This window comes from Saimiri boliviensis, chromosome 8 (assembly GCF_048565385.1).
Source record: "Saimiri boliviensis isolate mSaiBol1 chromosome 8, mSaiBol1.pri, whole genome shotgun sequence".
Taxonomy (NCBI): Eukaryota; Metazoa; Chordata; class Mammalia; order Primates; family Cebidae; genus Saimiri; species Saimiri boliviensis.
The window spans coordinates 120,566,663-120,588,609 of NC_133456.1; the positions used below are offsets into that span (position 1 = coordinate 120,566,663).

The 21,947-nt window shown below is 42.6% G+C and overlaps 1 protein-coding gene across 6 annotated transcripts in view; it reads right to left on the bottom strand.

Annotated features, from left to right (window-relative positions):
- Positions 1-21,369, bottom strand: part of MKX (mohawk homeobox) — a 68,366-nt gene extending 46,997 nt beyond the window's left edge. Inside the window, exons 1-5 of one of the 6 annotated variants that reach the window (XM_010349082.3) lie at positions 20,621-21,224; positions 18,164-18,433; positions 16,274-16,433; positions 10,003-10,156; positions 9,238-9,573 (exon numbers count right to left, since the gene is read on the bottom strand). In XM_010349082.3, the coding sequence (XP_010347384.1) occupies positions 9,238-9,573; positions 10,003-10,156; positions 16,274-16,433; positions 18,164-18,351 (838 nt within the window). In that variant the 5' untranslated portion in view covers positions 18,352-18,433; positions 20,621-21,224. Of the gene's footprint in view, positions 1-9,237; positions 9,574-10,002; positions 10,157-16,273; positions 16,434-18,163; positions 18,778-19,385; positions 19,511-19,794; positions 19,856-20,317; positions 20,578-20,620 lie in introns of those variants that run through there. The other 5 variants (XM_074405154.1, XM_010349084.3, XM_010349083.3 and 2 more) reach the window with 5 other exon arrangements.
- Positions 21,370-21,947: the final 578 nt, after the last annotated feature.

Genomic DNA, 21,947 nt, shown 5'->3' on the forward strand with positions numbered 1-21,947 from the left:
CTCCTACACACACACACACACACACACACACACACACACACCCCTCCCCCACAGAAACATCTGGCCACCAGTATTAACTGTGTGGGATCTTCTGCAAACCATTTCTATTACCCTTAATAACCAAAGATGATCCCTAGGTACCGTATGGCTGTTACAATCCACAATTTATAATATCAACTTGTATAAAAACCTTTCTACTATAGCTATTAAAACAGAGAAACTTTCAGAAATGCACACACACCTACTCCAAGTTCTCAAAAGTTCAACACTAATGATTTAAGTATTTTTTAAGTAAAAGTCATTTAAGTACCTGAAACTGCCAAAAGCCATTAGACTTACTATGCAAAGGATCAGGATCACATCTCCAAGCAACAGAGCAACTCACAGCCAAAAGTGAACATTTTCAGAGGCTTGTATGTAGCCTAAAGCAATTTCTGAACCCGAGAAATAAGGGATTGATCTGGAAGATCCTTTAAAAGCTGATTGCTGGGCTTACGAATATCCCTGAGTATTTACTTCTTTAGTACAATGAAACAGAGAAATTGAGTAATGAAGCTGTCAAAGAGGAAGGAGAGAAAAGGTTCATTACCTTTTCTCAGGTTCAGTTTCAGGTAGCTGTTAGTTAAACATACTATCCTTCATTTAAACTGAAAACCAAAAAAAAAAAAAAAAAAAAAAAAGCAAATTTTGGGAAGGAAATTGGGCAAAGTGTACATGTTTATTATTATGTTTTTTGACTTCCTCAAAACTCACAATTATAAATTATATCATTTATAATGGAAAACAAGAACACAGGCTTCCAAAATTAAAAGTACCAAAACTCTGGAGTGGAAGAAAGCACATATTTACCCTGTGAAAAAATTCTGTTGCATCAACAAGACAAATGTTAACACAGAAAAATACCTGCTTAATTTTAGAAACAAAGTAGGGAGGCAGAGGGAAAAACTAACTGCAACTAACAAAAAATAAAAATAAAAATAAAAATAAAGAAAAAAAGAAGAAAAGAAAGAAAGAAAGAAAAAAACCACGTCTATATTCATGAAATAGAATGTCTTGTTATTTTCATAGACAGTAAAAACTTTCTGACATTCTTTTCAATCTTAGGCCACAGAACCATCAATGGATCCTATTTGGTCTCATCAGTGTGTAAAGCATTTACAAACCTAACTAAATATAGAATTAATGCGAGTTATTTGCTTATATTCCTTATACATAGGAGAAGGGAATAAAAGCACCCTTTTATGACAGCTTTGAGTTTGGCTTGACTTTTTACGACTTATTTAGAAGCCCTAGGGAATGAGAAAGTCTCTTAATGGAAACACTGACACAGTCTTAAATATAGTGACACGAACAAGCACTTCTATGAAGCTGCCCCAGGATGTGACTGACCACTGAAGCAAGTCTGAAATGCACTGAGTATCAGAAAGTCCATTATGATCGATTTGCTGATAAACATCAGTAGAACGGTAACGCCAAAATACAGAGAATGCCTTTGCAAGGTCAAAATTTCATGTTGGTAAACTTGTTCTTAACAGGAAAATAGGAAAAATGTATGGGGCCTTTGCTCTTACACATGGAGGAGAGAAAATGTAAAATTTCTGGATGGACTTTCTCTTATTTTCAAATGCAGCAAAAAACAGTCATTCTGAAAAAGTCACAACTTTAACTTAGGGTTCTTGCCAACCCTGACAGTAAATGTGGCAGGAGGGTTTAAACGAGTGGGTTTAGATCTGTGCTTTATTTCTGAAGCCTCACCTCCGAGGCTATAGTACTAGGTAAAAAATAAATCCCATTACTTAATGAAGTCAAATGTGTAAAAGCTCATTTGTTTTTATTTGTCTATCGGCTGTGCTTTTTATTCTTTGGCGGATTTCTTTAAACTAGCTAAATTTTTCCATTTTTTATCCTTGCGTCCCCTGGAAGTCACTCTTTTACTTGAAAATCGATTTAGTTTCATTTTACTCTTTCTATGTTTTTATTTTGACTCTCTTAAACATTTCATTGTTTTCAGTTTCATTGTTCAATTCTTTTTTTTTTTTTACTTTACATTTTTCTTCTTTGTAAAGCTTTTTTTTTTTTTAAACTAATTTAAACTTATTCAGGACCCTTTTCTTTCTCTTGTTCTGTTCACAGACACAGATCAACATATACTTACATAAATTAAAATGTCTTTTATGATTTAAGAAGCAGACACGCTAAACCATCAAAACATGAACTCGTTCACTTAAGAAACATTTATGGAGCAACTATGTGAAAGATACGGTAGTAAGCACTAGGGGAATGATAAAAACTAATACAATACCATTTCTGAGCCTCCAGGAGTTTTTAATATATACAAGGCAGTGAGAGCCAGCACCAAAAAAAAAAAAAAAAAAAAAAAAAGAGATAGGATGCAGCTGCATTTCGGAGAACAATTTTGCCCACATTCAGCCAAACACGAAATCAGTGTTGCTATCTTTTTTAGGTACCACAGTGTAAAAGGACAAAAATGTCATAAGCAAAACAACCCTACAATATCTGTACAGTTTCTAGGCTAAACTGCCTCATACTTTCGATTTGTAAGCCATATAGTATGAAAGTACAAGTCTCAGCAGCTATCTAGATGTAAGATTTTTCAGACTCTCACATGATACCAAATAACAAAGAAAAGTGAATGGAAAGCCACCCCTGAAGGAGCCAGCAAACAGCTCCTGTTGCCAATATTTCTTCTTTTTTTCTTTTCTTGTCTGCCATTAGTCTCTCAGTTCTTCACAATGGGTGAAAGAAATCCTGGCATAATTGCATTTGGATTTTTCCAAGGGAAGCCAGAAAGAAGTGTAATTTTCAAACACCAAATTGATTTGAAGTTCAGAAAGAATCCATGTCAGTGTGTTTTGCTACTATTGTCACTCATAAATGTTTACTAAGAATCTATAGTGCTTATGTTTTTATAATTCTATCGTAATCACATGCATATTCAAAGGGTCAGCGTTTGTATAAATCTCACCTTTTAAAAGATTACTGCTTAGAAATAAGTAATTAGAAAGGTTCCCTTTTTAAAAAGCTGTCAGAAAAACAAGGCTCTTTCTCCAAAGGAGTGAGGGGCAAGTTTCCGATCGTGGTTAACCCTGAGGTTACTGATTTGAAAGGGTGGAACAGTATATAAAAAGTACAAGGAACAGGAAGTGCAGAAAAGAAAAAGATTGTTAAAGTACCTCTCCAAAGCTGTGCTGAATAGGGTAAGTTTAGAACAGAAGAAAATTCTCTGTTTTAAAAAATTGGTCCTTAAATTTCTGCTATCTGGAAATTGGACTTATGTGAAATACCTCATTCCCAGATGGCCTTTGTTAGGTAAGGCACAAGACAAGGAATTGGACAACCTTTCAAGTATCCTTTAAATGTCACTAGCTGGACTGGTGATAGAGGGTTTTATTATTCTCTGCTGGAGTACATCAACAGTCATTTGCATGCCAGGAAAAGAATGTCTGGAATAATCCAAAAAGGCAAAGCTTAATTCTTTCACGAAAACCAAGAAAGTTACAGCACAGAAAGGGAAATAAAATAAGAAAATAAGTATCCAAGGTAGACTTACTGGTCAACAAAAGCTGAAAAGAGAAACCATGAATATACACAGATGCACTCACGCAGGGCCCTTAACACACAGATGGCTCTTGATACAGCCATAAGACTTTCTTTAAGCTACCCCAGAAAACAAACGCTGAAATGAAGGAAACATATATTGTCAGGGGGAATATTCACTGCTCAAAAAGATCTGCTGAGGCATCTTTGAAAACTTTTCTTCTGGTTCATTTGAAGATGGTTTCATGGATAGAGTAGTCGGCACCAAACACGGGGCTCCGTGAGTCTAAGTCAGAGCCTTCATGGAGTGGCTCCTAATTATCATTTGTGCATGTACATAGGAGCAGCACCTCATATACCAATGGATTGTGTCTCAGAAGGTCCTCGTTACATTGGTTACATTTCGCCAAAGAAACTATGCCGTAGTAAATTAAGCTTGAAGCCCAGGCGGATCCAGTGGTTTATTGAACTCCTGAGCATATCTAGATCTTACTACTGATACCAGCTTAAATTCCAAAGTACACAGCGTGCAGAAAAAGAGAGAAAAAAGGAACATCTTCTCCCCTGAGTGTCATTATGAGCCAAGAAAAGAGGTTTGGAGATGGCAGTTAAACTTGTTATCTTCCCAAACTTTCTTTGCCTTTGTTGCTCTTTCCCCAGTAAACAAAATGCCTTGTTCTCTCGTTTTGTTCCACTTCTCTAACTGTGGCAAGACATCCAAATGGATCCTACTTCCCAGAGTGTCCCATGCACCAATAAATGGCTTCTGTTTTCTCTCAATCAAAATCTTCATGTCTTCCCATGGATGTTCACCTCATCAAGCAGAGGGGAAGGTAGCCCCATTAATTCATACATAGAAAAGCTCATATCTGCCTAGATGCTTTGGCTTAGAGCAGATGTATCTAAGAGGGATTTTAGACAGTTTAACAAGATGAAGTTTAAATATTCAGCCTCTTGGGAGCAGGATAATATATGAATTATGTATTGACAGAGGGTCACGGGCTCATAGAGCAACCATCCTAATGCACCAGGCCTTTATAAATTGATTATCTGTGACCTGCGAAAGGGAAAAATGCAGTAGGGCTTTGTCCTCAAGTCAAGCAAAACAAGAGGAGAAGTCCACAGGTTTTACTTTAAGATTTGCCTGATTTCCTCCTTTTAGAAACCTCTTTCTTCCTTCATTAGAGAAAGAAATTCCATAGGCTTGGTTCTGAGGGTAAAGTCAAACCCTACTTCAAGTTAGGAAAGGTTCCAGTGAGAAACCTCTCTGTAAGGTGGCAAAGACAGTTCCATTTGGAGAATCTGAGCCTGGTTCAATAGAAATGGAGGTGAATATTACGCTGGGGGTTCTTATCCTGGTACCTCAGAGAGCAGACCACCTGGGGGCTGGAGGCTTGGAAGACAGATTGTAAGGAAATTCACTCAGTCAGACATTTGAAAATTACCATTCGCTAAGCTAACATCATAAATGCAAATTATAATTTTAATTTAGGTAACATTTCAACAGATGACACTGAGTGACTAAATTTCCTCTGAGTATTAATTACATTTGGACACAGTTATCTTAATAATTCTGATTAGTTGCGATGGTATAACTACTGCTGTCAAAAATATTGTAACCCATTTGTATTGAAAGCCTACTATGCCCCTGGCATGAAGCCAAAGACTGTGGATTACAGAGAAATAATGTCTACTTAAAATCAAGAAAAATGTTTGCATATGCTTTAAAGTTTCTAGCAGTATCTTCAATTAGGATTACTACTTTATAATCTACAAGACGTCTGTCCCTAGAATTTAATAAAAATAAGTAAAATAAAATTCAGTAGTACATTATCCTTTCACATACCAACTTTCAATTAGCTTTTATTTTATTTTTTGAGACACAGTTTCACTCTGTCACTCAGGCTGGAGAGCAATAGCACGATCTTGGCTCACTGCAACCTCTGCCTCCCAGGTTCAAGCGAGTCTCATGTCTCAGCTGCCTGCCACTACGCTCAGCTAATTTTTTTTTTACCCAAGACGGAGTCTCGCTCTGTCACCTAGGCTGGAGTGCAGTGGTGCAATCTCGGCCCACTGCAACACGTGTCTCCTGGGTTCAAGTGATTCTCTTGCCTCAGCCTCCTGAGTAGCTGGGACTACAGGCACGTGCTGCCATGCTCAGCTAATTTTTGTATTATTAGTGGAGATGGGGTTGCACCATGTTGGCCAAGCTGGTCTCAAACTCCTGATCTTGGGTGATCTGCTCATCTTGGCCTCCCAAAGTGCTGGGATTACAGGCATGAGCCACCGTGCCCAGCCTCAATTGGCTTTTCAATTCCATGAATTTAATAAAACTCATCACAAGACAGCCGCTCTAACAAAAATGGTTGAATAACAAATGGATAAAATTCCTTAGCAATAAATTTTAAAAAAATTGTAAAGTTTTCTTTTAAAAAATTTGAAAGTTCAAGATCTTTGTACTACTGTAGCACTGGGGGTGGGTGTGTTAATACAGACTTAGAAAATTTCTATTTAGGTGAGGAAAGAAAGATATAACCAGATGGAATTGAAAGAATTCAGAAGAAGCTTGTATGCCAGAGAAAACCATAGCAGTTGTTCAGAAAGCATTTCTTGAAATCCCCTGTTTTACTATTTATATGTGCCTGGGAACTCAGCTACAATTGCAGCAACACTGTCCCTCAGTTCCCACACAAGACAGCCATTGATTGTTTTGATCTGAAACCTAGCAGATCAGTCTTAGGCCACCAGTCTTTCTTAATTCTCCACCCATAAAAACAAATCATTCAGTCTGTCCTTTTTAAGTTGATGCACATGCATGAAAAACCAGAGGTTTGCATCTTGGTGGCTTTCTCATTGCTTGGATAACTGAAAAAAAAAAAGGGGGGGGGGGTTTATTTAAAAACTATTTATTTAAAAACTTGGCAAATGAATAGTCCATAGTATGGGCCAAGTGCCTTTGGAATGCTTTAATAAAAATAAGCCACCGAGATATTTGACTTTGAAAAGAATCAACTATACAGGCATGCTATTCGTTCTGGCTTTATAATTTGTCACTTCTGAAAAGAGCATGCATTTTCAGAAGAATCACCACGCTGGGCAAATTGCATAGGCATCTAACCTATATTTTTACTAGGCCAATGTTAAAATTTTTATAAGAAAAACATTCTTAAATAAAAAATTACCAATAACCAATTACTTGGTCTCATTAAAATTAACGTATTTGTCATTTGTTGTATTTCTCTGTGCACCTCTGTAACTACTCAGTGTTTCCACAATTTTGAATTAGTTTTCAATTAATATTACATTATAAATATTTCTCAGGTATTTTCATAGTATCTGTATTATAAATAAAGAGTTTTGACTTCTATGTAGTCTTGATCTGGTTTGGGATTAGGATAACATTTACATTTTTTTTAATTGAGATTTTTATGTGTTCCAGAAAAATGTGTAAAACACAAACATTAATTATTCAAAGTTTGAAAAAAAATGGCTGTATTAAGTCATGTGTTTTGGGAATTGAATTGACTAAAATTAGTTTTTCCTGAGTTATTGGTCATTTAAAACTTTTCTTGTTTATGAACCTATAATTTAATATGTGTGGAGATGCCAATTTATTTAAATACACATTTACATATAGTATATTGCCAAACAATTGTGCAGAGTACTTCATCATAATTTTTTAAAACATTTTTGTTTAATAACTATTTATTGATTGCTGTTTCCTTCCTTTGTAATTTTCAATTTAATTTGTGTAAATTTTTGCTTGTTTAGTTTATTATTGTTTTAAAACAATCAACTCCTATTTATTTTTCAGCTTTCCATTTAACTTTTTTGTTTTATTTTTATTACTGTTTTCAATTATCTGTATTTGAACAATGTGATTTCTTATCCTTTCTCTAAAAATAGACATTCATAAAGCTCTGAATTACTTTCAAGTTCTGCTCTGGTCACAATAGTTTGATATTAATACGTAGTTTCTTCATTTTGTTTTTTTTCTTTTGCAACAGGATCTCCCTCCAGTGCCCAGGCTGGTGTGCAGTGGCACAAACATAGCTCACTGCAGCCTCAATCTCCTGGCCTCAAGCAGTCCTCCCACCTCGCTGGGACTACAGGCATGCACCACCATGCATGGGTGATTTTAAAAAAAATTTTTTGTAGAGATGAGGGTCTCACTATGTTGCCCAGGTTTGTCTCGAACTTCTGGATTCAAGTAATCCTCTTCCCTCCACTCCTAAAGTGTTGGGATTACAGGTGTGAGCCACATGCCCAGCTGTATTTTCATTATCGGCTAAATAGCCTTTTATTTTTACTTCTTCCTAGACCCAGTTATTATTTACAAGACTGTTTCTGTATTTCTGAGTGTTTGGAGTTTGTTTTTATTGTTGGAGTTGGTGATACAAAGAGAAAATGAAGTTGATTTAAGTCTTTAGAAATGTATTGCTATTTTCTCTGAATTTTCACAGATCATTGTCGCATATATATTTGTAGATGTTTGAAAATCAGATTTCTAGGTAAATGATCTAAAGGGTACATTAACAGAGCAACTTTAGATTTCTTAATAGCCCTGCTGTTCACGGACCAAGCTTCTTGATATTATGAAGAAGATATGTAGTAAAATGTGTATAGTTTTTTGTCATAGGGCCTAGCATACCGTAACTACTCAATACATGATTGGTAGTAGTAGGGATAATAATAGTGATTATAGTAGTAATGTTCTTCCTCTCTCTTGTACAGACCCAGAGATCTGGAGGAGAGTGCCTACTATGTGTTCTTGGTCTGGGTTTTCTTATCTGTGATGTAATGTGCCTGGTCTAAATGTTTTCTGAGGTTATTTCCAGCTCTAATATTCTAAATCTCATTTCCTGGCATTTTCAGGATCCAGACTCTGTCTACAACAGATGTTGGTCATGCATATCCCTTGTTTCAAAGTCACCTCACACAGTTCTTAAGAGCAAACCTCTCTGGGAACTGAAGTCAAGATAGAAATTTTTACCAAACGTGCTACTCCATCTGAAAGTTTGGGACAGGTAGGAATCTATTCTTTATTTCTGGAAGGAAAATAAAATTTTAAAAGCTATTTTTCAGCCCTGCTAATGCTTTTCAGGACTGAGAGTAAAATTTCCAGAGCAATGGAAGCAGACCTATATCTTTCTTTCACAAAAGCTTGGCATCCTATTACCTTGTTTTCATTTACCACCACTATTCAGCAATCAAGGCATTTAACAGAAAAGATGAAATACAAAGTATTTGCTGGACCGGCCACAATCTGGCACTATCCTTTATTATAAATTATTCATAAAAGCCAGTATTTACCTCCCCTAAACATTGTTATCATGAAGATTAAAATTATCATTAAGAATGGAAATTCTTCCATCTTGAGTTAACTTTTGTGTAAAAACAAAATGAAAGTATTAAAAAGTTAAAAAAATATTAAAAATAGAAACTTCTTGTCTTTAGAATTAAAACTGAAAATTTCTCAATAAGACCATAATCTACTAACAAAGACCATAATCTACTCCACTGGTAATTAAAAACAAAACAAAAGCTTTAAAACTGAATTACGAGCAATACATAAAAAATCTGATGGCTTTATACCTGTTACAATAAACCCCTCTAATGCAGATTTCATTGTGGTTTAAACAGGTATCACAGGAATTACTACAGAAAGCACGGGCTTACCTGTGCGATAGACAAAGTTGCCTTCGGTTTCTGATGACGATGGAGACACCAATTCTTCCTCAAATTCATTGGAGCTAAAAGATCCCGAGTGGTTTCTTTGCCTTGTTTTTCCCATCATGGTAGTGTTCGTGGCCATGACATGCCTCAAAGAGTCATTAAGGTAACGGTTCAACAAGCTGCTCTTGTATTTGGGGGGTGCCACGTAGTCCTCACTGGCCCGTGACTCTGGCCTCACACCTGCTTTGATGACCGAGCTCTCACTTTTAATCACAGGATGGTGAACTGGGGTATTATAGCCCCCTTCGTTCATGTGGTTTCTTGGAGGATTTTCTCCATCTAAAGCAGAACAATATCACTAAGTAGGACGATAGGCAAACTTTCCCCCAACCACCCCACTGTTATATTTAAGCCTTAAAAATATACAAAGGAAATATATTTAAAGTATATAAAACCATCTTTGATATTCAAGATTAGTCTTTAGGCAAAAGAAAGCAAATATTTATGTCATTTCTCACTTACGGTATTTTAATTTTAATGAATTTCACTGAATATGTTATTCTGACACATGGTATGTCTATAAACAAGAGGAAATGGCCATCATTCTTTTGGCCATTTATAGTATTGTAAAAATGAAGTTATTTCATGCAATAAAAAAGAACCATTATGGCACCATCATATTTTTTGGGAGAAACCTTAAAAATAGCAATTATGCTGAACTTGCTATGGAGGCAAAGCAAAGAAAGCAAAATAAAAATATTAACAAACCTTCAGAACACGAGTCATCACTGCTTACGCTAAGCCGCTCAGCATTGCCTTGAACATACTTGTTGTATAACTTTATTCTCAAAGCCCAGCTTAAATCTGGCTGTCGAACAGTATTCTTAAGCCGACGTCTTGCATTAGCAAACCAATTTGACACCTAAAACGGTATCAATTAACAAAATTTAAAAAGATTATCCACAGTGCAATTATTTTCCCATAAAGGAGCTAAGCCTCTCTCAGCACGTGTGATCATTAAATATTCTCAGAACATAAGAATACTGGATATTCATATCCATTCATTCATTCATTCATTCAACAAACATGTTAAGCACTTACTACACATACTGAGCACTTAGTGCATTTGTGGAATAAGAAAAATGAAGAGGCCTTGTCATCAAAAAATTTAATAGAAGTCCAGTAACAGAAGTAGGAGAGTACACAAATAACTAATATAAGAAAGAATGTGATAAATGGCATACAAGACATTAAAATGATACAGGAGTCCAAAGGAAAGAGGCGTTACTTTCATATGTGTCTCCAGCCTTTTGAGGAATTTAACTGAGGCTTTGAAGAAAGTCCAGACTAGGTCAGGTCAAGAGGGAAGGGAAGTGTATTCTCAATGAAGAGGACACAGGAGCAAATAGAAGTGAAATTCCAGAGGAATTGTAGGGGCTGAGGAAGAGGGAAGAGTTAAAGATGGCCTTGGGTCATCAAACGTGTGTAACCAAGAGATGGGTGGTGCCATTTTGGGAAAGAAATACAATTTTTTGAGGATAAAATGATGTGTTTGGCTTGGGCAATGTCTAGTTTGAGGTGCCAATACTGGTGAGATGTCTGATAAGAAAATAGAAACGGTATCTGAGATTAAAGGGAAGGAATGACCAAATTAAAGAGGAAAGGCACAGAGGTGACAGTCAAAGTTGCAAGAATAGAGAGAATGAAAGCAGGGTCAAGGACCAAGCTTTGGAAACCATTACAGAAGCAAAAGGTAGGACCGACCTCTGCTTCCAAAAGAGGAGCTAGCCAAACAAACAGAGGTAGAGCCATTGGCAAAGAAGGGGAAAATAAACCAAAGAACACCTCGCTTCAAGCCAAAAGACAAGTGTTTCTTAGGCAAATAGGTGAAGGTAAAGAGAAACATTCCAAGACAAAGAAAAGCTACTTTCATTCTTTTTTTTTTTTAAAGATGCTACTGAATTCCTAAGTGCTAAAATGATACACGAGGTTTCTTCTAAAATATCAGGCTACCATCAGTGCATAGAATTTTACAATGCTTGCCTTTAAAAGAATGAAACATGGGAAGAGAATTAAGTCTTTCTGCCAGTTTGGTCCAGAACATGACCAAACTGAGGAATTTAAGCTAGGCTTTGAAGAAAGTCCAGATTACTATAATGGTTTGTGTGGCAATGCTTGCACTGGAAATTTCTACTTTTTTTTCAGAATTATACTATAAATACACATTTTTTGTGCATTACTCAAGTCCTTATTATTCTACTTAAAACAAATTATACTTTCTCTCTCTTTCCTCATGGGTAACACATGGTAGGTTTCCCATATGTATTTAATATCCAATCTAGTCAATTATCTTCTTTGTACCTGAAACAATGATAGTTATCCTTTCAAATGTATGTGCAATGACATATTATCTCACCATGGCATGTCAGAGGTCAGTCTTTATCAGCACTTTTTCCTGCTAAGCTATGTTACTATTACTATGATTCAGGCTGAGTCAAAATTCTCAGTCCTTCCCATTTTCTACAGACAGACGACAAAATTATTGAGCGGCTATTGTGCTTTAGCCATGGTGTTAAGTGCTAGGAATGAATAAGCTTTGTCTTCTGTACTCCCAGAAGGACTAGCAGAAAAGAAGTACACATGATTAACTGGGATATGCCAGTGAACATTAGCTGTGGAACCACAAGGAGTCTGATCCCTTTCTTCACGACATTTCTCAAACTTTTCTGGGATTCTTCAACTCACTGCCAAAATCTTCATCCAACTACTTTATCCAACCATACCTATAACTGGGAATTTGAAAACATTTCTCTTTCTAACTTCCCTCTCTTAAATGGATTTTAGCAACCATCATCAAATTCAAGACTTGATGTGCCATTTTGATTTAATCACTTCACTTCTTCAAATCTTCATAAATGTCCTGTTATCCCATAATCAACACACAATGGAAAAGGACCTGGCTTCCTGTTCTGAATTTGCCAAAAACATGCTGTGTGAATTTGGGTAAGTTATTCAACTTTTCTGAATGTTGAATCCTTCATCTCTGAAACGGATTTGATGGTTCCTAACATCCTTGCTAGCTCTAAAAGTTAAGATGGCTTAATTCCCTTGATAGTAGGTACTAACCTCCTTCTGTCGACCAGTACTGTCTCCAGCAAGTGTGTTTATGTCCCTCTTTGCTCCTTTCATACAGAGTACAGCCTTCTTCTTCCCCTAGATCATTCATATTTACTAGAATTCAATTCTAAAACATTTCTGTAACTTTCTTTAGTAAACAGCATATAATTCAGACTAACCTTAAATCTTGACTAACCTTAAGCCTTCACACAGCAGCCACTCGCAGTACAGTATAAAATCCAATTCTTATAAAACTCTTCTTATAATGAATATGCAATGGCCTTCTAACTTAAAAAAGTAATACACTATCCTTCTAAGAGACAAAAATGTGGGAACTCTTAAGTGTCATGGGGATTAACTAACTTTTCATATATAGGCATCATACCTCTTTTATGTTTTATATACTCATAGTTTTTTCTTTTAACCATATTATAATACTTACACATTAGGTGATTTTCCAGAAAGGTTTGCTGATGTCTAATATAGACTTTCGAAACTGATTTCACAAATTGACCACCACCCAGTCTGCTAATATATGTATTCTGCTGGATTTTTTTGTTTGTTGGTTTTGTTTTCTCAGTACAATACAACCTAACAACTAGATACTCTCCAAGGTTTTTAATGTGTATTGGCAGTAGGTCCTGTAAACAGCAAACAGTTGGTTAACAAATTTACATATACTTGTTTTGCATTTTTTTCTTGATGAATTAATGCAAATCTCTTCTGAGGCACTGAAGGTAAAAAACATCAGTTCAAATTTTCTACTTTTAATCTACTATGGATTCTTTCAGGGTCATTCATATTCTTTCAAATTGTATTTTACATGAAGCAGGCCTCTTTACCAAGGATAGGTTCTGAAACAGAATTTTAATGTCAAACTGAATTCCATATCTATAAATGTGTATATATATATATATATATATATATATATATATATATGGAATTCTCTCTCTATATATAGACATTTGGCCTCTAAGCTTTCACTATAAAACATGGGAGATAGATCGATAGATATGTCTAATTTATATAACTTATACTTTTCGTTTATATAATTGTAATTTACATCTGTTTATCTATATCCCATATTTTATAGTGAAGGATTAGAGGGCCAAACATCTAGAAGCTGGGAGGGAAAACTAGCTAATATTCACCCTACTCTAACAGAGGGGTTTACTTTCATCATGTTGACAAAGCAATTGTTAGAGTACCCCCAAAGGGATAAACTGGCATCTGTCCTTTGAACACACTGAATTAACAAACTTCTGAGCTATTCAACTGAAATATTGAGCACTTTATTTCCACACCATGTACTATAACACTTAGAATAATAAATAATGACTGATCTGAGATTTTGTTGAATATGTAACAGTTGTTATAAGCCTTATAGTTGATAACAGCATATATATCTCAGCAGACACACTCAATACCAAGCAAAGACAGAGCTATGTGAACAGAGGAGACAGAATCTTGCAACATGGCAGTTTTAACAAATTGTCAATGGACATATCACAGGAATATGAGACTTTCATTATTAGAAGATGAAGCATTAACATCTACTCTTATTCCTGGGTAAGTTCCATATCCTTCAATAATACAAATCTCAATCACATATCATTTTATATTATTCCACAATAAAGCTGTTTCTATTTTGAGAGTACAGTGTATTTCTATAGCATTTGAACAATGGTCAGTCATAGGATTATATATAAGGTCCACTGGTAATTCTATACAATTTAATTTTTTCCATTTATCACTTTAAATTTTCAGAAACCAACTTTCATTAATAATAAAATCTAAAATCATTTCACAGTTGTCATTTATTATTATAAAAATTATTTTATCCCACTTAAAATTACAGATTTTTGTGCATTTTTATTTTCTGAGTACTAGTGTAAGAGAAAAAAAGTGTTTTGAATAAAAATTTTACATAAGGTATATTTTTAAAATGTAATAGCCTTACCAAGATCTACATGGAAAAGCACTGTTATTTGTATTTGAACTATCATTACAGGTGACAAATTAAAAATTATAACTACTTGTACTACAGCTCAACAAAACTACTACATAAGAAAGTTTAAATGGTTCTGCTAATGAAAAATGCTATTTCATATTTAAAAATGTTCTAAAACATGTCATAAATGTTTTTTGCTTTCTATATGAAAGAATAGCCACTATTAAATATAAAGCTCTGTAATCAACCGAAATAACCTAGTATTTCATTGCTGACATCACTGTGAAATATTCAAATAACTCTATAAATTAGTGCATTTAAAAAATAAATAGCATACTTGTTCAAACTGAAAATTTAACATGGGTTATTTATTTTCATAAGTCAAGTTTTTCTGACTGGAATGATTTATTTAAATACTGTTTTGGTAAATCACTAAAAGGTTCATGGAAATATGTTAAACAGATATTAAGCCAAGAACACTAAATTAATTTTCTCCTCCACTGCTGCAGCAAATCACTATTAATGCCATTGCCTGATAATATGAAAGAAAACAGATGTTTTTGTATAGAGTTATATTCTAAAAATAAGCAGAAATTACATATTCTAGTATTGATAGCCTGACTGTAAGTCAACCTTCATGCCTTGTCAAACTTTCCAGTAATTCCTAAAGGGAAATTTTAAATACTCTGGAAATCAATTTTTATTTTATCAAGTAGATCCTTTTTTCTTTTTGGACTTCCCACTTATTGTAAATTTAATAAAACACATTTTCATAATCAGGTAATGCTGTTGTAATACACAAAACTTCTCACCTGATATAGTTTCTCCTCCTCTTCTTTCTGAATAAATTTGCCTGTTTGCATGTAGAAAAGTTCAAGCCACCATATTTTTTTTTTTAAAAAAACGGTGACATGATGGGAAGAGCATTTGATCTGGAATTATTTTATTTCCAGGCCTATCTCTGTCTTTTACTGACACAACTGCCCCAAGCATTGCTTATATCAAGTGTAAAATGCTGATAGTAACTGCCTACATCATCGTGGTTTTGTGAACTTAGTAAGATTCGGTTTTGAAAAGCGAATGAAATGTAAAGTAACGCTGTTCACTAGAGAACACACAAACTTTGCACCGTTTTTCTACACTTGGCAAAGTAACCCATCCATCTGAAATCTGCCTCCTCTCCTTAAGCCTAGCAGAAAAAAGCACCAGGAACAAAATGCTGTGGATTGCAGCTAATGCTTAGGATGCTTCCTATTTAAAAAAAAAAAAAAAAAAAAAAAAAAAAAAAAAAATGTGTGTGTGTGTGTGTGTGTGTCGGGGGGGGGCGGGGATTGTCGATACAAACATCGTTTTTGAAAAACAAAATGTGGGGGTGGGGATTGTTGATCCAAACATCGTTTCTTGCCTTTCTATCCCGTAGCCCTAGCTGTCAGTAATAGTAATTTTGAAAGTTACTCTGTACCTGAGCTTTAATACCTGGCGTTAATATCACACTGCATGGTTCTCAAAGCGGGGTTCCTCTCTAGCCTCAGCTTCAGCCACACCTGCGGCCCTGTATGAGATGCCAAGGATCGCCCTCACGCCCAGACCTGCTGAATCGGAGTGGTGGGGCCCAGCGATTTGTGTTTTAAGCCCTCCAGGCGATTCTGACTCTCGCTAACCTTTAAAATCACGGCAGATGGGTTCATCTATACGTGGCTCCTGAATCCAGATTCCCAGTTACCTTCTCATATAAGTCTGCAGTTGACTTTTCACTTTCCCCACTGACAGTACATCCTGCATTCCCTCGTGCAGCCGAGCATCTGCCCTGAACTGACCAGGGTGAGAAGTAACTCGGAAACTCCCACGGCTCAGCTCCATCCCTGTCCGGGTAGAAGCGCCGTCGCGTGGAGAGCCACGCAAACCCGAAGAGTGCCGGTTACTCAGCCCCTTGCCCAGAAACGGATCAGGGGCTTGATGGGTCCTGATTACCTGCACTAGCGTCATCTGCGAGCCGAGGGCCAAGAGTATCTTCTCGGTCTTGGTGGGGTACGGGTTGTCACGGTGCTTGTAAAGCCACTGCTTGAGAGGCCGCGCCATGTCTTGCAACGCCTGCCGCTTGTGCCTCACCTTCCCGCCATTCTGTCGGGCCCTGGGACGTGGGGAGAGGAGGAGGCCCTGGTGACCGCTGCGGTCTGGGAGTTCCAAGTCCGGGCCCCGCACCCTAAACCGCGTAGTCCTGCCATGCGCCCCTGCTCTGCGCGAGCCCAGAGGTTGGAAGAGGCAGGAGATGGGAGCCACAGTTTCTGGATGGGGAGATCATTTCGCTAGGTTTATCTTGAATAGGGGATACCTTGAACCCAGTACCCCAAGTTTAGAGGTTTAGCAGACGACGTTCAAGTGATTTGAAGAAAACTGCTATTCCAGTCGCGGATCTGGGCAGCGGGGCTAACTGCTACCCTTCCCTCGCCCGTTGGCGCCGCGCCTTCGAGTGGCCCTGGCCTGGCAGACCCAGCAGGGTATGCGGCTGGCTCTCGAAGCTTCCCTGGGGATCTCTGGTTTGCTCCCAGAGGCTTCCCGTCGCTTGTGGTTAGGGGAAAGGTCGCCCACTGGACAGAGGAAATAAAGCAAAGGAGCACCGCCGCCCCGGGCTCTCTTTGAGGTCTCTCTTTCCTTTGATCTTTTAGGAAAAGGGGGAAACTTTTCAACGGAGGTGGTGGTTCGTGGAGGAAGGCTGCAGAACCAAAAACCACTGTTGGGCCGTTTCCCAACTAAGGCAGGGTTAAAAGTACGGCAAGCTCTGTCCCATCAGGTAAAGTAAAAAATCTCAGGAAAAGCATATTCAAAGGGGGAGGAGGCAGAAGCAGCCTGCAGCCTGCAGCCTGGAGCCTGGAGCCTGGAGCCTGGCCTGCGGCGCTGCGCTCCCGCACGGGTCCGGGAGGTGTCGCGCGTGGCTGCCAGCTCCCCCAGCCGCTCCCCGAGGCTTGCGCGCCTGCGCCGGAGCCTCCTGGGCTTCTGCCTCTTTAAACACTTTGAAATGCAATTCCACCCGAAGCGACTGGTAGTAACATTTTGACGAAACCGATCTCTCTTTTACTAAGCAGCGACGCCGCAGAACAGGCAGCTGATGCAATCGTTCAGGTGGAGGCGGCCAGGACGGCTGCCCCTCCCCGGCGGGGCGCCCGGGGAGCCGCCGGGATCCGGCCGGGCAGACCCTGCCCTTCACTCAGCTGCAGTCGGAGCAGCCGGCCCACCCGGGAGCTGCCGCCCACCCCCAGCATCCCCCTCACCCCGCTAAACCCAAAGCCGGCCCCGCAAGCACTGGGCCTCCCCCTCCGGGTTCGCCGCGGGCCCAGCCGAGCTGCGCGCGCGCCTGGGACTCCCTGCCGGGAGGCGACCTTCCCGACACCTTGAGTAAGGCCTGGCGAGCCTGGGGCCCTGGCGAGGGATGACTGAAGAGAAGTCCGCGGTCCCTGAGCCGGGACTCCGCGACCCATCGGCTTCGCCTGTTTCTCGGCACTCAGCTCAGTCCTTTTTCCTCGCTCTCAGCCGCGCGCCGGCACCCGCAGTCCGGAGAGGGGCAAACAACCCCCACTTCCGAAGTCCAGGCAGCGGAGGGCCGAGGGGAGGCAACTCCCGTGCCCTCAGTCTCCACCGAGCTCTTTGGAGCTGCCCAGACGAATTGATCCCTCATGTTTTGAGATAGGAGCCCCTTAGCAGAAGAACGAGCGAGCCCTGAAGGGGCAGACCTGCGCTCCCAGGGAACTCCGGGACCTTCGCCCTACCCCGCCCCCGCCCGCTTTGGCCCGGGACCCCAGCACCGCTCACCGTCCCCACCCCTCCGGGCCGCAGGCGGGAAGGGTCCCCGGGGCGTGCGCCTACCCGGTCCTCCGGTGTCTCAGGCCGAGGTTGTCCTTGAGGGGCGGGCCGTCGGGAATGCCCACCTCGGGGCGGGCGTGAGGACAGTCCAGGACACCACCGTAGGGCCGGCCGTCCAGCTCCCGCTCCGGGGCGCCTCCGTCCTCAAACAGCACCGCACCGCTGAGCTTGTTGAAGACGATGGTGTTCATGGTGCCAGGTGGCAGGGACGTGCGGAGCGGCCGCAGAGCCTCGGGGCTGGGCCTCCGGGAGCTCCGCAGCGGGGCTCAGCTTCTAGGAGAGGAAGGTGCATCTCGTTACTTACTGGCTGAGAGTGCTCACACTCCGGCGGGTCCCGGGCCTTGAACTTGGACGGGTCGCCGGGCAGCGGAGCGGAGGGGAGGAGCGGCGCCGCCGCAACTGGCAGGCGACCCTACGGCTCTCCCCAGTTGGCTACACGCCCCCGCCCCTGCAGGCTCCCTGGACAGGTACCTGCCCTCTTCCTTGCCTGGAAGATCGATCCCCCTATCCCCTTACTCCTCAGAACTTCAACAGGGAATCATTTACCCGCAGTGGCAAAGGAAACAAATTCCCAAACCAGCCTCCGGGTTTCAGTTTGAGTCTAGGAGACGCATACTCCGGACTGCAGAGCGCGACAGGCGTGAGGCCGCGCGTGGTTCTTCAATTAACAGCTGAAGATTAAAGCCTCTGGGAACCCCAACTCGGGGCGTCAGGAGGGGTTGGATGGAAGAGAATATTTGGGGTAATGTGAAAAGCGCATCCGCAAGGCCCAGTTCAGGAGTCCCCGGCCACACCAGGATTTGGGGGATTTTCTAGATCCTGGATGGTTTGTTGAAAACCCCGCATCTTCTTTCAGCTAAGGTCCCCCGGGATGAGGGTGGGTTCAAGGACCGGGAACAGTTAAGTGGTGTCAGGATGAAAACACCACTTCTCCCTCTTTTCTCCCCGAATCTTCCTATCAACCTCCAACTCGCCCCGGGAAGTGCACGGTCCGAAGGTCCAAGGCGCCAGGACCTGGGTCCTCAGAGCCCTCAATCAGTGCCATTCTCTTCCGCAGAGCGGTGTCAGCCAAGGGCTCAGAGCCCCTCGACACCCGCCCCTCTTTGGGGTCTCGAGTGACCCTTTCAGAAGCTGTAAAGATGTCTGAAGCCCAAGGCCGGAGGCAACTCGGCCGGCGCACCTCCTGGCCGGCGGCTGCCACCGTCTGGGAGAGCCAGCAGCTCACCTCTGGGGTCGTGGAGGCCGGGAGCCTCTGCCTGCCGCGCGCGGGCGTCGGAAGCTGGCCGGCTCGGCCGCGGAGCCGCGGATTTACCGCCCCAAGGCGCGCGGCCGCCCTCGCCCGCCCCATCTCCCCGCCTCGGGACAGCTCCCGTTTCCTCCAAGCAGTCTCTGCTTCGCTGCCAGCGCCCCCTTCGCCCGCCCAGCCGCGGCACGGGCTGCCACTCCACAAACACAGGCGCGCATACGCACACACACACACACACCCTCTGCCTCGCCAAATGCCCACACTCGCCAACGCCCCCCCGCCCCGCCCTCCGGCCACAGCAGCAGAGGCCACGCGCGGCATTTGGGACCGTGGCCACGGCGATCAAAGGACGGCTGCGGTCACTGCTCGTAAGGGAGTGAAGTCAGACCTCTGCTGGATGCCGCGTGTCCTCTAGGACTGCGTCCTCCGGCTCAGACAGGTACGAGCCTGGGGTGTGCACACAGCCTCCGCGGTAAGTGTCAAAGAGAATTTCCGTATTCTCAGCCCCTGTTTCGCAGTCAAGACTCGCTTTGCTGTTTTCTTTTAAAATCAGTGCACTTAGGGATGTGTGTTCACGCTGCTTTATTTGTACAAGACACCCTTCCCTAGCCCGTCCTTCTCCACGACACCCCAGGGCGTCCTCCTAGATGCAACGATGGGTTTTTCCTAGCGAAGTCACCAAGTGGTTTGCCACCTTGGATCCTTCCCCGGCAGCCCCAAGCCCACGCAGAGATCGCAGGCACAGACACACGGCGCGCTCTAGGTCTGCAGGCAGCAGGCTCAGGGGCAAGCGATGGCAAAGGTCCGAGTGCCTTCCTGTCGCCAGAGGCCCGCAGGCGTGTGAACCACATTTCCTGACCTTCCCAGGACTCCTGCACGGAGGCCCCCGCGCCTCTTCTCAAGTAACTTACCCCGATTCACTCCAGACTGTGGCCGCGGAGGTCACTTTCTGCAGAAGTGTCCCCCTCCCCCAACGCTGGCGAATAATTTTAAACCAAAGGAGACGCGGCCCAGGTGGGCTCCCAGGCTCTGCTCAGACCCTTGGGCCAGCCTTGGCCGCCACCCAAGCGTCTCCTCCAGATCTCGGAGGGAGGCTGGGGGAAGGGCTGGAAGAGCACAGGCGCCCAGGGCACAGAGAAGGTGGGGCGCTGGGACAGGAGCGAGTCTGGCGTTCCGCAGAGGCGGGCTGGGACTCGGCGACGCGGGGGCTGTACCTGTAGCTGCGAGGCCTGCGGCGGGCGGCAGGGCGGCTGGCTCTCCCGCCTCGAGGCTAGGCGCATTCCCATCCCCGCCGCATGTTCTCCACGCGGGCTCCAGCGCGCTCACCACCGCCACCGCCGTCGTCTCCGCTTTATTTACCCAGCCCTGCGCGCGCGGCCCGGGAACAGGAATAGCGAGGCCTTCTCATGTTTCCTGACTGCCAGGCCCAGCCGGCGAACATCCTGCCGGCGCGGTATACACGTTCCCGGGCGGGTGGAGAGGAAGCGTCCGCGCCCGCCCGGCCGCGGGGGCTGCAGTTAACCCCTCGCAGAGGAGCCGCCTCCCGGGAGCCCCCGGCCCGCCGAGTCCTCCCCAGCCGGGCGCGGCTCCCAGATCGCCGGCCTCGCAGTCGCGGAGCAGAAGGGGCTTTTCCTTTCGCACTTTAGTAGAGAAATTGGAGAAGCTGCCGGGAGCGCTCCGCTCCGGCGCCAGAAGCTGAGAGGCCGCGGTGCAAATCCCGTGTCTTAGCTGGCCCGATTGCCGGAAATTTCACCGCGCGTGGCTAGGCGGGAGAGGTCACTGTGACGCGCCCTGTATTTTCCTCGCGATTAGCTGTAGGGAAGTTAGAGCTCGGTTTTGCGCGTCCAGCCCTGGAGCGTATTGCGGAAAGTGCTAGCGCCCAGAAGCCTCTTTTCTGGTGTCACTGGACTTCTGGGGTCCTGGTTATCTCCGTCAAAGCCAGGCACAAGTTCACCTCCGGGGAAAGGTCTGGTGAGGCTGCCCTCGCCGATGGGTATACGGATGGGGGAAAGCAAGGATGAGTGAGCCCAGGTGGCCAACCTGAGGTGACCCAAGTGTAGAAGAGGAGGCACGCCCAGAGCCAGGGATCTGCAAGCAGCAAAGAGGATGGAACTTAGAAGAATCTCGAGCTGGGACACAGGTCAAGGAGACAGAATGGCTACCAGATTCTCTGACTGATGATACTTTGCTTCCTAGCGTTACCGCAAATGTGAGTGGCCAAACCGGAGGTTTAGGTGCAACTGCAAACTCAGAGCTTCTGGCAGCTCTGAGAAGATTCCCAAGGTGCCAACATGAAGCTGCCTGTGTTCTCGCCCGCCGTCCCAGCGAACTTTCATCCTTTTTAAAGAACAAACTTAGATTTCCCTCCCAAGCTTAAAGATACAGCACCACTTGTCCGTTTCCCCTCTAAATGTGACTGGCCAGAGTCGGGGCAGTGGCCCACCTTAGCATCTTCCTTTTTTTTTTTTTTTTTTTTTCCGCCTTGGCCTAGAAGTGGTTAAAATACATACCAAAGCTATTATCTTAAAGACTAATCACACC